The 14,651-nt window shown below is 68.7% G+C and overlaps 2 protein-coding genes across 4 annotated transcripts; both read left to right on the top strand.

The window, feature by feature from the left end:
• Nucleotides 1-314: 314 nt before the first annotated feature.
• SNAPC2 (small nuclear RNA activating complex polypeptide 2) lies at nt 315-2,555 on the top strand. The gene is made up of 5 exons (XM_071800258.1): nt 315-552; nt 1,137-1,232; nt 1,595-1,663; nt 1,780-1,990; nt 2,173-2,555. The coding sequence occupies exons 1-5, from the start codon at nt 331-333 to the stop codon at nt 2,442-2,444; spliced, it is 870 nt and encodes a 289-aa protein (XP_071656359.1). The 5' UTR covers nt 315-330; the 3' UTR covers nt 2,445-2,555.
• Nucleotides 2,556-2,690: 135 nt separating this feature from the next.
• Nucleotides 2,691-14,639, top strand: COPS6 (COP9 signalosome subunit 6). Of its 3 annotated transcripts, none has more exons than XM_071800256.1 (10): nt 2,691-2,825; nt 4,201-4,326; nt 6,390-6,521; nt 8,793-8,881; nt 8,985-9,047; nt 9,169-9,216; nt 10,514-10,628; nt 12,641-12,733; nt 13,516-13,616; nt 14,382-14,639. In XM_071800256.1, exons 1-10 carry the CDS (start codon nt 2,747-2,749, stop codon nt 14,520-14,522), a joined length of 987 nt encoding a protein of 328 aa, XP_071656357.1. In that variant the 5' UTR covers nt 2,691-2,746; the 3' UTR covers nt 14,523-14,639. The 3 variants fall into 3 exon arrangements, with proteins under 3 accessions (XP_071656357.1, XP_071656356.1, XP_071656358.1); XM_071800255.1 differs by having other exon boundaries at nt 6,372-6,521; XM_071800257.1 differs by lacking the exon at nt 9,169-9,216 and having other exon boundaries at nt 6,372-6,521.
• The last annotated feature ends 12 nt before the right edge of the window (nt 14,640-14,651 follow it).

Below are 14,651 nucleotides of genomic sequence, written 5' to 3'. Positions count from 1 at the left end.
TCAATGGGTTCAATAGGTCTCAATGAGTCAATGGGTCTCAATGGGTCAATGGGTCAATGGGCTCAATGGGTCCCAATGGGTCAATGGGTTCAATGGGTCTCAGTGGTTCTCAATGGGTCTCAGTGGTTCTCAATGGGTCTCAGTGGGTCTCAATGGGTCTCAGTGGGTCTCAGTGCGTCAATGGGTCTCAATGGCTCTCAATGGCTCTCAATGCTTCTCAATGGGCTGAGAACTACAACTCCCAGCATGCCCCGCGGCTCAATGGGGTTCAAGGGGGGGGCGGCGCCGCGGTGACGTCATCAGCGCGCGCCCTCAGCGCCCCTTCCCGCCATGAAGCCGCCGCGGCGCGCGCGCCTGGCCCCGGCGCGCTTCCTCCCGGGCCCGGCGGCGGCGGAAGCGGAAGAGGAAGCGGAAGAGGAGGCGGAAGCGGGGTGGTCGGGGCGCGAGAAGCGCGCGCTGCTGGCGGCGCTGCGCGCGGAGGCCGCGGGGGGGGCCCCGGAACTGCGGGCGGGGGCGCTGAGGGAGCGGCTGCCCCGGCGGAGCGAGCGGCAGGTGGGACCGGAACCGGAAACGGAACCGGAACCGGAAACGGGGCGGCACCGGACGCCTGGGTCCCTTTGGGGGGGGCGGGGGGGGGGTCCTGGAGGTGACACTGGGGGTCCCCGGACGCCTGGGTCCCGTGGGGGGGTTGGGGGGGTCCCTGGGGGGGGTCCCCGGACGCCTGGGTCCCCTGGGGGGATTGGGGGGGTCCCTGGGGGGGGTCCCCGGACGCCTGGGTCCCCTGGGGGGGTTGGGGGGGTCCCTGGGGGGGGGTCCTGGGGGTCCCCGGACGCCTGGGTCCCCTGGGGGGGGTTGGGGGGTCTGGGGGGGTCAGTGGGGTCTGGGGGGCACAGGGGGGTCCGGGGGGGTCAGTGGGGTCAGGGGGGTCTGGGGGGGTCACTGTGGGTCCGGGGGGGTCATTGGGGTCTGGGGGGGTCATTGGGGTCTGGGGGGGTCATTGGGGTCTGGGGGGGGTCACTGTGGGTCTGGGGGGGTCCGGGGGGGTCAGTGGGGTCTGGGGGGGTTACTGGGGTCTGGGGGGGTCACTGTGGGTCTGTGGGGGTCTGGGGGGGTCACTGGGCTCCGCTGTCCCCCAGATCCTGGGGTTCGTGTCCCGGCTGCGGGGCCGCGCGGCGCGGGAGGCGCTGAGCGCCCAGATCCGGCGGGGGGGGCGCCGCCCCGCCCCCATCGAGGTGGGGGGGGGCCCTGGTCTGGGGGTGGGGGTCCTGACCCCGGGGGGGGGCCCTGTTGTGGCGGGGGGGCCTGGTCGGGGGTGGGAGGGGCCCTGCTCGGGGGTGGGGTCCCTGTTTTGGGGGGGGGGTCCTGGTGTGGGGGGGGGTCCTGACCCCGGTGGGGGGGCCCTTGTCGGGGGGGGGGCCCTGACCCCTATAGGGGGCCTGGTTGGGGGTGGGAGGGTCCTGACCCCAGGGGGGGGTCCCTGTTTTGGGGGGGGGGTCCCTGACCCCGAGGGGGCTCCCTGGTTGGGGGGGGGTCCCTGTTTTTGGGGGGGGTCCCAGGAGCTCATTGTCACCCCCATGTGTCCCCCCCCCCCCAGGTGTGGCTGGAACTGGCGCAGACGCTGGGGGGGGCGCTGGAGGGGGCGACGGCGGCCGCGTTCTCACAGGTACGGGGGGGCTTGGGGGGTTTGGGGTGTCCCCCCCCCCATGTGTCACCGCCCCCCCATGTGTCACCGCCCCCCCATGTGTCACCGCCCCCCCATGTGTCATTGTCCCCCCCCAGGTCCTCACGGTCGCAGCCACCGAACCCCTGAACCTCCTGCGCTCCATCCCCCCCCAGCATGGGAATGAGGGGACCCCCCCCCATGGGAAGGAGGGGACCCCCCCCCCCGGGAAGTTGGGGCCCCCCCCGCTCAGCGTCTCCATCCCTCGGCTCTACCAGCACCTGGCGCTGCTCAACCGGGGGGGGACGGGACCCCCCCTGCCCCCCGGCGGTGAGAATGGGGGGACCTGGGGGTCCGGGGGGGGTGACACTGGGGTCCCCGGACGCCTGGGTCCACTGGGGGTGGGTCCTGGGGGGGTGACCAAGGGGTCCCTGGGGGTCCTGGGGGGGTGACCTGGGGGTCCCGGGGGGTTCCCTGGGGTCCCGGGGGGTCCTGACCCCGTGTCCCCCCAGAGTCCGCGGTGCTGCTCTCGCTCCTGGGCGCCCTCCCCCGCCAGCTGGGGGCGCTGGACGTTCCCGCCCTGAGCGGCCACTTCCGGCAGAACTGGGGGGTCCTGAGCGCCCCCCGAGCCCCCCCGGACACCCCCCTGGCAAACGGGGACCCCCCCGCACCGCAGGACCCCCCCCCGGGCGGCTGGAGGGGGGTCGGGATCTGCCCCCTCAACCTGTTCCTGGTGCCCCTGGGGCTGCTGGAGCGCGGGGGGGGCCGGGAAGCCGGGGAGTGACCCCCCCCAAACTGGGGGTGACCCCCCCAAACTCGGACTGACCCACCCAACCCCCAAACTGGGGGCCCCCCCCCCCCAAACTGGCAATAAAGCTGCGATTTGCCCCAAAAATGGGGGTTTCTGGCGTCATTTGGGCGACGGATTCGTGGCGGGGGGGGGAACGGGAGGCGAGGAGGCCACGCCCCCCCAGCGAGGCCACGCCCCCGCCGCGCTCTCTCTGCCAGTGTGGCCACGCCCCCTCCGCGCCAGACCACGCCCCTCGCCCCGCGTACGGCGGCCGCGGAGGGTCAGGCCGAACCAAGATGGCGGCGGCGGCGGGCGGCGCGGCGGCTTCGGGCAGCGGGAGCAACGGGGCGGGCGGGATGGAGGTGGACGTGGCAGGTGAGGCCCGAGGGACCCCCCGGGACCCCCCGGGACACCCCGGGACCCCCCGGGAGCGGCGGCGGGAGCCCCGGGGGCACCGGGAACCCCCCCGAGCGGCCCCGGCTCCGGGAGCCCCCGAGCGGGGCGGCCCCGCCCACGCGCCTGGCGCCGCCCACACGCACCTGGCGGGGGTGCAGCGTGGCCACGCCCACATGTGGGACACGCCCACTTCTGGTTCCGAGCCACGCCCCCTGATTCTCAGCTCCATCCCCTACCTTAAGCCACGCCCCTTTCTCACAGCCCCGCCCGTTTGCCTAAGCCACGCCCCCTGGTTCTCTGCTCCGCCCATGAGTTCCAGGCCACACCCCCTGGTTCTCAGCCGCGCCCCCTGCCCTAAGCCCCTCCCCTTTCAGCCATGCCCTCGACAGCCACGCCCCCTCGTTCTCAGCTCCGCCCCCTCATTCTCAGCCCCGCCCACGGATTACCAGCCCCGCCCCCTGCCCTATACCCCTCCCTGTTCTCTCAGCCCCGCCCCCTCATTCTCAGCCCCGCCTCCTCATTCTCAGCCATGCCCCCTCGTTGTCAGCTCCGCCCCCTCATTCTCAGCCCCACCCACGATTCCCAGCTCCACCCCCTTGGGCCCGCCCTGCTAAGCCCCACCCTGTCTCAACCCCACCCCCTCGTTCTCAGCCCCGCCCATGGGTTTCCAGCCCCACCCCTGCCCTAAGAACCTCCCCTTTCAGCCACGCCCCCGCCAGTCAGCCACGCCTCCTCATTCTCAGCTCCGCCCCCTCATTCTCAGCCCCATCCCACAAAGCCCCTCCCAAGCTCCCAACCCCACCCCCTGGTCCCCAGCCCCCACCCCCGCTAAGCCCCGCCCCTTGTCCCCAGCCCCGCCCCGCAGCCCCGCCATTGGTCCCCAACCCCGCCCCCTTGTCCCCAGCCCCATCCCACAAAGCCCCTCCCCTACTCCCAACCCCGCGCCCTGGGCCCCAACCCCACCCCGCTAAGCCCCGCCCCCCTATCCTCAGCCCCACCCCGCTAAGCCCCGCCCCCACAGCCCCACCCTCTGTCCCCAACCCCACCCCCTGGTCCCCAGCCCTGCCCCTCCAAGCCCCTCCCCTGCTCCCAACCCCGCCCCCTGGTCCCCAGCCCCGCCCCGCTAAGCCCCGCCCCCCTATCCTCAGCCCCGCCCCGCTAAGCCCCGCCCCCCGCCCCGCTAAGCCCCGCCCCCACAGCCCCACCCTCTGTCCCCAACCCCACCCCCTGGTCCCCAGCCCTGCCCCTCTAAGCCCCTCCCCTGCTCCCAACCCCGCCCCCTGGTCCCCAGCCCTACCCCGCTAAGCCCCGCCCCCCGCCCCCAGCCCCGCCCCGCTAAGCCCCGCCCCCGCAGCCCCGCCCTCGGTGATGGCCGGGGGGGTCACGGGCAGCGTGGCCGTCGCGCTGCACCCGCTCGTCATCCTCAACATCTCCGACCACTGGATCCGCATGCGCTCGCAGGAGGGGCGGCCGGGGCAAGGTAACGACCCCCCCAAAACACACGGACCCCCCAAAACCGCACAGACCCCCGGAGACCCCCCCAAAACCGCACAGACCCCCGGAGACCCCCCTGAGCACCCCAAAACCCCACAGACCCCCTGAGCCCAACCTGAGCACCCCCTGAGCCCCCCGAAACCCCACAGACTCCTGAGACCAACCTGAGCACCCCAAAACCCCACAGACCACCTGAGACCCCCCTGGGCCCCCAAAACCCCCACAGACCCCCTGAGACCAACCTGAGCACCCCCTGAGCCCCCCCAAAACCTCCACAGACCCCCTGAGACCCCCCTGAGCCCCCCCCAAACCCCAAAGACCCCCCAAGTCCACCCCTGGGACCCCCTGAATCCCCCCCAGGATCCCCCAGGTTCCCCTCCAATCTCCCCCAGGACCCCCCAGGGACCCCCAAACCCCCATGGGGACCCCCCAAGTCCCCCCAGGACCCCTTGGGACCCCCAAGTCCCCACCAGGACCCCCCAAATCACCCCAGTTCCCCCCCAAATCCCCTCCAGGAACCCCCTGGGACCCCCCCAAACCCACATGGGGACCCCCAAACCCCCCCAGAACACCCCTGGGACCCCCCAAGTCCTTTTCAGGAACCCTCAATGAATCCCCCCAGGACCCCCTACCCCCTCCATAACCCCCCCCAACTCCCCCCCTGGGACCCCCAGACCCCCCCAGGACCCCCCAAACCCCCATGGGGACCCCCAAGCCCCCCAGGACCCCCCAAATCCCCTCCAGGGATGCCCCAAACCCCCATGGGGACCCCCAAACCCCCCCAGAATCCCCCCAAACCCCCCCCGGGACCCCCCAAATCCCTTTCAGGGACCCCCAATGAATCCCCCCAGGACCCCCTAAACCCTCCATAATCCCCCCCAACTCCCCCCCTGGGACCCCCCAAACCCCCCCAGGACCCCCCAAACCCCTATGGGGACCCCCAAACACCCCCAGAACACCCCTGGGACCCCCCAAGTCCCTTTCAGGGACCCCCAATGAATCCCCCCAGGACCCCCTAAACCCTCCATAATCCCCCCCAACTCCCCCCCTGGGACCCCCCAAACCCCCCCAGGACCCCCCCAAACCCCCATGGGGACCCCCAAACCCCCCCAGGACCCCCCAAATCCCCTCCAGGGACCCCCCAAACCCCCATGGGGACCCCCAAACCCCCCCAGGACCCCCCAACCCCCCCCGGGACCCCCCAAATCCCTTTCAGGGACCCTCAATGAATCCCCCCAGGACCCCCTAAACCCTCCATAATCCCCCCCAACTCCCCCCCTGGGACGCCCAAAACCCCCCAGGACCCCCCCAAACCCCCATGGGGACCCCCAAACACCCCCAGAACACCCCTGGGATCCCCCAGGTCCCTTTCAGGGACCCCCAATGAATCCCCCCAGGACCCCCTAAACCCTCCGTAATCCCCCCCAATTCCCCCCCTGGGACCCCCAAAACCCCCCCAGGACCCCCCCAAACCCCCCCCCCCCCCAGACCCCCCCGAATCCTCCCAGGTCTCCCCCCAATCTCCCCCATGACCCCCCCCAGGAACCCCCCAAACCCCCATGGGGACCCCCAAACCCCCCCAGGACCCCCCAAATCCCCTCCAGGAACCCCCTGGGACCCCCCAAACCCCCATGGGGACCCCCAAACACCCCCAGAACACCCTGGGACCCCCCAAGTCCCTTTCAGGGACCCCCAATGAATCCCCCCAGGACCCCCTAAACCCTCCATAATCCCCCCAACTCCCCCCCTGGGACCCCCCAGACCCCCCCAGGCCCCCCCAAACCCCTATGGGGACCCCCAAACCCCCCCAGGACCCCCCAGATCCCCCCCAGGCCCCCCCAAACCCCTATGGGGACCCCCAAACACCCCCAGAACACCCCTGGGACCCCCCAAGTCCCTTTCAGGGACCCCCAATGAATCCCCCCAGGACCCCCTAAACCCTTCATAATCCCCCCCAACTCCCCCCCTGGGACCCCCAAACCCCCCCCGGACCCCCCAAAGCCCCGTGGGGACCCCCCAGGCCCCCCCCAGCCCCGTCTGCCCCCACAGTGATCGGGGCGCTGATCGGGCGCCAGGAGGGGCGCAACATCGAGGTGATGAACTCGTTCGAGCTGCTGGCGCACGCGGTGGACGGGCACGTCCTGATCGACAAGGAGTATTACTACACCAAGGAGGAGCAGTGTGAGCCGGGGGGGCCTGGGGGGTCCCCGTGGGGGTTTGGGGGGTCCCATGGGGGTTTGGGGGGGTCCCATGGGGGTTTGGGGGCTCCCAGGGAGGTCCCAGGGGGCATTGGGAGGGTCCCAGGGGGATCCTGGAGGGGTCCTGGGGGGTCCAAGGGGGGTCCTAATGGGAGTCTGGGGGGTCCCGTGGGGAAATGGGGGTCCCCATGGAGGTTTGGGGGTCCCCACGGGGGTTTGGGGGATCCTCATGGGGGTTTGGGGGGTCCCCGTGGGGGTTTGGGGGGTTCCCATGGGGGTTTGGGGGGGTCCCCGTGGGGGTTTGGGGGGTTCCCATGGGGGTTTGGGGGGTCCCCGTGGGGGTTTGGGGGGTCCGCATGGGGGTTTGGGGGCTCCCAGGGAGGTCCCAGGGGGCATTGGGAGGGTCCCAGGGGGATCCAGGAGGGGTCCTGGGGGGTCCCACCAGGGTCCCCATGGGGGTCTGGGGGGTCCCAGGGGCGTCCTAATGGGGGTTTGAGGGGTCCTCATGGGGGTTTGGGGGTCCCCATGGGGGTTTGAGGGGTCCCCATGGGGGTTTGGGGGGTCCCCATGGGGGTTTGGGGGTCCGCATGGGGGTTTGGGGGCTCCCAGGGGGGTCCCAGGGGGCATTGGGAGGGTCCCAGGGGGATCCTGGAGGGGTCCTGGGGGGTCCAAGGGGGGTCCTAATGTGAGTCTGGGGGGTCCCGTGGGGAAATGGGGGTCCCCATGGAGGTTTGGGGGTCCCCACGGGGGTTTGGGGGTTCCCATGTGGGGTTTGGGGATCCCCATGGGGGTCTGGGGGGTCCCAGGGGGATCCTGGAGGGGTCCTGGGGGGGTCCCAGGGGGGTCCTCATGGGGGTCCTGGGGGTTCCCCATGGGGGTCTGGGGGGTCCCAGGGGCGTCCTAATGGGGGTTTGAGGGGTCCTCATGGGGGTTTGGGGGTCCCCATGGGGGTTTGGGGGCTCCCAGGGGGGTCCCAGGGGGCATTGGGAGGAGTCCCACGGGGGTCCCCATGGGGGTTTGGGGGGGTCTCAGTGGGGGTTTGGGGGTCCCCATGGGGTGTGGGGGGTCCCAGGGGGATCCTGGAGGGGTCCTGGGGGGTCCCAGGGGGGTCCCCATGGGGGTTTGGGGGGGTCCCCATGGGGGTTTGGGGGCTCCCAGGGAGGTCCCAGGGGGCATTGGGAGGGTCCCAGGGGGATCCTGGAGGGGTCCTGGGGGGTCCTAGGGGGGTCCTAATGGGAATTTGGGGGTCCCCATGGGGGTCTGGGGGGTCCCAGGGGGATCCTGGAGGGGTCCTGGGGGGTCCCAGGGGGGTCCTAATGGGGGTCCAGGGGGTCCCATGGGGGTTTGGGGGGTTCCCGTGGGGGTTTGGGGGGTTCCCAGGGGGTTTTGGGGCATCCCAGGGGGGTTTGGGGGCTCCCAGAGGGGTCTCAGGGGGCATTGGGAGGGTCCCCGGGGGATCCTGGGGGCTCCCAGGGGGGTCCCAATGGGGGTTTGGGGGGGTCCTGGGGGTTCCCCATGGGGGTTTGGGGGGTCCCATGGGGTCCTAGGGGGGTCCCAATGAGGGTTTGGGGGGTCCTATGGGGAACTGGGGGGTCCCAGGGGGATCCTGGAGGGGTCCTGGGGGGTCCCAGGGGGGTCCCCATGGGGGTCTGGGGGGTCCCAGGAAGGGTTTGTGGGATCCTAATGGGGGTTTGGGGACCCCGGGGTATTTTGGGGTGTCCTGGGGGGTCCTGGGGGGTTTTGGGGTGTCCAGAGGGTTTTGGGGTCCCCAGGGTGTTCTGGGGTGTCCTGGGGGTTTTGGGGACCCCAGGTTGTTTTGGGGGGTCCTGGGGGGTTTGGGGACCCCAGGGTGCTCTGGGGTGTCCTGGGGGGTCCCAGGAGATTTGGGGACCCCAGGGTGCTCTGGGGTGTCCTGGGGGGTCCCAGGAGATTTGGGGACCCCAGGGTGCTCTGGGGTGTCCTGGGGGGTCCCAGGAGATTTGGGGACCCCAGGGTGCTCTGGGGTGTCCTGGGGGGTCCCAGGAGATTTGGGGACCCCAGGGTGCTCTGGGGTGTCCTGGGGGGTCCCAGGAGATTTGGGGACCCCAGGGTGCTCTGGGGTGTCCTGGGGGGTCCCAGGAGATTTGGGGACCCCAGGGTGCTCTGGGGTGTCCTGGGGGGTCCCAGGGTGCTCTGGGGGGGTCCCAGGGGGCGTCCCGGGCTGTTTTTGGGGGGGTGCGGGGCTGTTTTTGGGGTGACCCCCCCGTACCCCCAGTCAAGCAGGTGTTCAAGGAGCTGGAGTTCCTGGGCTGGTACACGACCGGGGGCCCCCCCGACCCCTCCGACATCCACGTGCACAAGCAGGTGGGGATTTGGGGGTCCCGGGGGGGATTTGGGGGTCCTGGATGGGGGGGTCTGCACCCCCCTGACCCCCCAAACCCCCCCGACCCCCCAAATCCCCCCCCAGGTGTGTGAGATCATCGAGAGCCCCCTGTTCCTCAAGCTGAACCCCATGACCAAGCACACGGATGTGAGTGGGTTTGGGGGGTTTGGGGGGTCAGGACCCCCATGGGGCAGGGGGGGGGGCCAGGGCCCCCCTGCGCCCCCCGAGCGGGGCTGGGCCCCCCCGAACGGTGCTGCCCCCCTTGCAGCTGCCGGTCAGCGTCTTCGAGTCGGTGATCGACATCGTCAGCGGGGAGGTGAGGGACAGCGGCACCCCCCCCGGCACCTCGGGGACCCCAGTGTCCCCTTGTCCCCCTGTCCCCTTGTCCCCATGTCCCCCTGTCCCCTGTGCCTATATCCCCATGTCCCCCTGTCCCCATGTCCCCGTCCCCATGTCCCTTGTCCCCTTGTCTCCCTGTCCCCTTGTCCCCCAGTCCCCATGTCCCCATGTCCCCTTGTCCCCATGTCCCCCTGTCCCCCAGTCCCCATGTCCCCATATCCCCCCTGTCCCCATGTCCCCCTGTCCCCCTGTCCCCCAGTCCCCCAGTCCCCATGTCCCATGTCCTCTTGTCCCCCTGTCCCCCTGTCCCCCTGTCCCCATGTCCCCATGTCCCCCAGTCCCCATGTCCCATGTCCTCTTGTCCCCCTGTCCCCATGTCCCCATGTCCCCCTGTCCCCATGTCCCCATGTCCCCCTGTCCCCTTATCCCCATGTCCCCCTGTCCCCATGTCCCCATGTCCCCCTGTCCCCATGTCCCCCTGTCCCCATGTCCCCCTGTCCCCTTATCCCCATGTCCCCCTGTCCCCATGTCCCCATGTTCCTATGTCCCATGTTCTCTTGTCCCCCTGTCCCCCTGTCCCCATATCCCCCATGTCCCCTGTCCCCATGTCCCCCTGTTCCCATGTCCCCATATCCCATTGTCCCCATATCCCCCTGTGCCCCTGTCCCCTGTCCCCCATCCCCATGTCCCCATATCCCCGATGTCCCCAATGTCCCCAAGGCCACCCTGCTGTTTGTGGGGCAGTACGGGGGTGTCTGTGTGATGTCCCCCGCGGTGTCCCCAATGTCCCCAATGTCCCCAAGGCCACCCTGCTGTTTGTGGGGCGGTATGGGGGTGTCTGTGTGATGTCCCCCACAGTGTCCCCAATGTCCCCAAGGCCACCATGCTGTTTGTGGGGCAGTACGGGGGTGTCTGTGTGATGTCCTCCGCGGTGTCCCCAATGTCCCCAATGTCCCCAGGGCCACCCTGCTGTTTGTGGGGCGGTATGGGGGTGTCTGTGTGATGTCCCCCACAGTGTCCCCAATGTCCCCAATGTCCCCAAGGCCACCCTGCTGTTTGTGGGGCAGTACGGGGGTGTCTGTGTGATGTCCCCCCCGATGTCCCCAATGTCCCCAAGGCCACCCTGCTGTTTGTGGGGCAGTACGGGGGTGTCTGTGTGATGTCCTCCGCGGTGTCCCCAATGTCCCCAATGTCCCCAAGGCCACCCTGCTGTTTGTGGGGCAGTACGGGGGTGTCTGTGTGATGTCCCCCGCGGTGTCCCCAATGTCCCCAAGGCCACCATGCTGTTTGCCGAGCTGCCCTACACGTTGGCCACCGAGGAAGCCGAGCGCATCGGGGTCGACCACGTGGCCAGGATGACGGCGACGGGCGGCGGGGAGAACTCCACCGGTGGGGACATTGGGGACATGGGGGACATGGGGGGGACATGGGGAGAACTCCACCGGTGGGGACATTGGGGACATTGGGGACACTGGGGGGACATGGGGAGAACTCCACTGGTGGGGACATCGGGGACATTGGGGACATGGGGGGGACATGGGGAGAACTCCACCGGTGGGGACATTGGGGACATCGGGGACATGGGGAGAACTCCACCGGTGGGGACATTGGGGACATGGGGGACATGGGGGGGACATGGGGAGAACTCCACCGGTGGGGACATTGGGGACATTGGGGACATTGGGGACATGGGGGGGACATGGGGAGAACTCCACCGGTGGGGACATTGGGGACATGGGGGACATGGGGGGGACATGGGGAGAACTCCACCGGTGGGGACATTGGGGACATGGGGGACATGGGGGGGACATGGGGAGAACTCCACCGGTGGGGACATTGGGGACATGGGGGACATGGGGGGGACATGGGGAGAACTCCACCGGTGGGGACATTGGGGACATTGGGGACATGGGGGGGACATGGGGAGAACTCCACCGGTGGGGACATTGGGGACATTGGGGACATGGGGGACATGGGGAGAACTCCACCGGTGGGGACATTGGGGGCATCGGGGACATGGGGGGGACATGGGGAGAACTCCACCGGTGGGGACATTGGGGACATTGGGGACATGGGGGGGACATGGGGAGAACTCCACCGCTGGGGACATTGGGGACATTGGGGACATTGGGGGGACATGGGGAGAACTCCACCGGTGGGGACATTGGGGACATTGGGGACATTGGGGGGACATGGGGAGAACTCCACCGGTGGGGACATTGGGGACATTGGGGACATTGGGGGGACATGGGGAGAACTCCACCGGTGGGGACATTGGGGACATTGGGGACATTGGGGGGACATGGGGAGAACTCCACCGGTGGGGACATTGGGGACATTGGGGACATTGGGGGGACATGGGGAGAACTCCACCGGTGGGGACATTGGGGACATTGGGGACATGGGGGACATGGGGGGGACATGGGGAGAACTCCACCGGTGGGGACATTGGGGACATTGGGGACATGGGGGGGACATGGGGAGAACTCCACCGGTGGGGACATTGGGGACATTGGGGACATTGGGGGGACATGGGGAGAACTCCACCGGTGGGGACATTGGGGACATTGGGGACATGGGGGGGACATGGGGAGAACTCCACCGGTGGGGACATTGGGGACATGGGGACATGGGGGACATTGGGGACATGGGGGGGACATGGGGAGAACTCCACCGGTGGGGACATTGGGGACATCGGGGGGACATGGGGAGAACTCTACTGGTGGGGACATTGGGGACATGGGGACACAGGGATATGGGGACAGGGGGATATGGGGACACACTGAGGTGACACTGGGGTGACCCAGGGGACACTGAGGGACCCAGGGGTGACACAGGGGACACTGAGGTGACACTGGGGTGACCCAGGGTGACACTGAGGGACCCAGGGGGACACTGAGGGACCCGGGGGTGACCCAGGGGACACTGAGGGACCCATGGTGACCCATGGTGACCCATGGTGACGCGGGTGTCCCCGTCCGCAGTGGCCGAGCACCTGATTGCGCATCACAGCCCTGGGGTGGGGACGCTGGGGTGACACAGGGGGACATTGAGGGACCCGGGGGTGACACAGGGGACACTGAGGGACCCAGGGGTGACCCAGGGGACACTGAGGGACCCACGGTGACCCACGGTGACCCACGGTGACCCATGGTGACCCCTGGTGACCCGTGGTGACGCGGGTGTCCCCGCCCACAGTGGCCGAGCACCTGATGGCGCAGCACAGCCCTGGGGTGGGGACGCTGGGGTGACACAGGGGGCCCCGGGGGACACTGAGGGACCCACGGTGACCCATGGTGACCCGTGGTGACCCACGGTGACCCCTGGTGACCCACGGTGACCCACGGTGACCCACGGTGACCCCTGGTGACCCGTGGTGACGCGGGTGTCCCCGCGCGCAGTGGCCGAGCACCTGATCGCGCAGCACTCGGCCATCAAGATGCTGCACAGCCGGGTGCGGCTCATCCTGGAGTACGTGCGGGCGGCCGAGGCGGGTGAGCGACCCTGGGCCCGGCCCCGTGTCACCGTGTCCCCATGGCCCCATGGCCCCCGTCCCCGTGTCCCCATGGCCCCTGTCCCCATGGCCCCTGTCCCCGTGTCCCCATGTCCCCATGGCCCCCGTCCCCATGTCCCCATGGCCCCCGTCCCCGTGGCCCCTGTCCCCATGTCCCCATGGCCCCTGTCCCCATGGCCCCTGTCCCCATGGCCCCATGGCCCCCGTCCCCGTGTCCCCAGGGCCCCTGTCCCCCCGTGGCCCCATGGCCTGTGTCCCCCTGTCCCCGTGTCCCCATGGCCTCTGTCCCCGTGTTCCCATGGCTCCTGTCCCCGTGTCCCCATGGCCCCTGTCCCCGTGTCACCAGGGCCCCCATCCCCATGTCCCCATATGTGTCCAGGTGTCCCCACGGCTGCCCTGGTGTCCCTATGTCTGTCCTGCTGTCCCCATGCCTGTCCTGGTGTCCCCAGTGTCCCCACGTCCGTCCCAGTGTCCCCACGTCCATCCCAGTGTCCCCACACCCATCCCGCTGTCCCCATGTCTGTCCGTCCGTCCCATGGTCCCCGTGTCCGTCCCGGTGTCCCCGTGTCCGTCCCATGGTCCCTGTGTCCGTCCCGGTGTCCCTGTGTCCATCCCGGTGTCCCTGTGTCCGTCCGTCCGTCCCGGTGTCCCCGTGTCCGTCCCATGGTCCCCGTGTCCGTCTGTCCCTCCCGTTGTCCCCATATCCGTCCCATGGTCCCCGTGTCCGTCCCATGGTCCCCGTGTCCGTGCGTCCGTCCGCAGGGGAGGTCCCGTTCAACCACGAGATCCTGCGCGAGGCCTGCGCCCTCTGCCACTGCCTGCCCGTGCTCAGCACCGACAAGTTCAAGACCGATTTCTACGACGTGAGTGACCCCAAAACCGGGGGGGGGTCCCCAAAACCGGGGGGGGGTCCCCAAAACCAAGGGGGTGGTCCCCACAGGGTCCCCAAGCCCATATGAGGGGGTTTGGGGGCTCAGGACCCCGAATTGGGGCCATTCCCCCCTGTTATGGGCGCTGAGTGCAGTGGGGGTTTGGGAGATACCAACATTTTGGGGGGGAGATACCAACATTTTAGGGGGGGAGATACCAACATTTTAGGGGGGAGATACCAACATTTTAGGGGGGGAGATACCAACATTTTAGGGTGGAGATACCAACATTTTAGGGGGGGAGATACCAACATTTTAGGGTGGAGATACCAACATTTTAGGGGGGGAGATACCAACATTTTAGGGGGGAGATACCAACATTTAGAGGGGGAGATGCCAACATTTTAGGGGGGAGATACCAACATTTTAGGGGGGGAGATACCAACATTTAGGGGGGGAGATACCAACATTTAGAGGGGGAGATAACAACATTTTAGGGGGGGATACCAAGATTTTAGGGGGGGGGGAGATACCAACATTTAGGGGGGGAGATACCAACATTTTAGGGGGGGGAGATACCAACATTTTGGGGGGGGGGTGGGAGATACCAACATTTAGAGGGGGAGATACCAACCTTTAGAGGGGATATGAATATTTTGGGGGGGTAAATATAACTTTAAGGGGTACCTATAGCTTTGGGGGGCGTCCCCATCACCTCTATGACCCCCCCCCCCCCAATTTATGTCCCCCCCCCCATAGCAATGCAACGACGTGGGGCTCATGGCTTATTTGGGCACCATCACCAAGACCTGCAACACCATGAACCAGTTCGTGAACAAGTTCAACGTCCTCTACGACCGCCAGGGCATCGGGCGCCGCATGCGGGGGCTCTTCTTTTAGGGGGGGGGCCCCAAGCTTGGTCTGACCCCCCCAGATCCCTCCTGCCCCCCCCCAGGCTGGGGAACCCCCAAAAACATGGGGGGTTGCATCCCCATAATAAAGCGTCTCCAGGGATAACGGCTCAGTGGT

Source organism: Patagioenas fasciata, chromosome 29 (genome assembly GCF_037038585.1).
Source record: "Patagioenas fasciata isolate bPatFas1 chromosome 29, bPatFas1.hap1, whole genome shotgun sequence".
Taxonomy (NCBI): Eukaryota; Metazoa; Chordata; class Aves; order Columbiformes; family Columbidae; genus Patagioenas; species Patagioenas fasciata.
This window is presented reverse-complemented; position numbering and strand designations above follow the sequence as displayed.

Bases quoted from the DNA above. Each gene is read 5' to 3' on its own strand.
- SNAPC2 (XM_071800258.1), top strand. From the start codon at position 331: ATGAAGCCGCCGCGGCGCGCGCGCCTGGCCCCGGCGCGCTTCCTCCCG. The intron at 553-1,136 runs GTGGGACCGGAA...GCTGTCCCCCAG, and splicing joins CCCGGCGGAGCGAGCGGCAG to ATCCTGGGGTTCGTGTCCCG. The intron at 1,233-1,594 runs GTGGGGGGGGGC...CCCCCCCCCCAG, and splicing joins GCCGCCCCGCCCCCATCGAG to GTGTGGCTGGAACTGGCGCA.
- COPS6 (XM_071800255.1), top strand. From the start codon at position 2,747: ATGGCGGCGGCGGCGGGCGGCGCGGCGGCTTCGGGCAGCGGGAGCAAC. The intron at 2,826-4,200 runs GTGAGGCCCGAG...CCGCCCCCGCAG, and splicing joins GATGGAGGTGGACGTGGCAG to CCCCGCCCTCGGTGATGGCC. The intron at 9,217-10,513 runs GTGAGGGACAGC...AATGTCCCCAAG, and splicing joins TCGACATCGTCAGCGGGGAG to GCCACCATGCTGTTTGCCGA.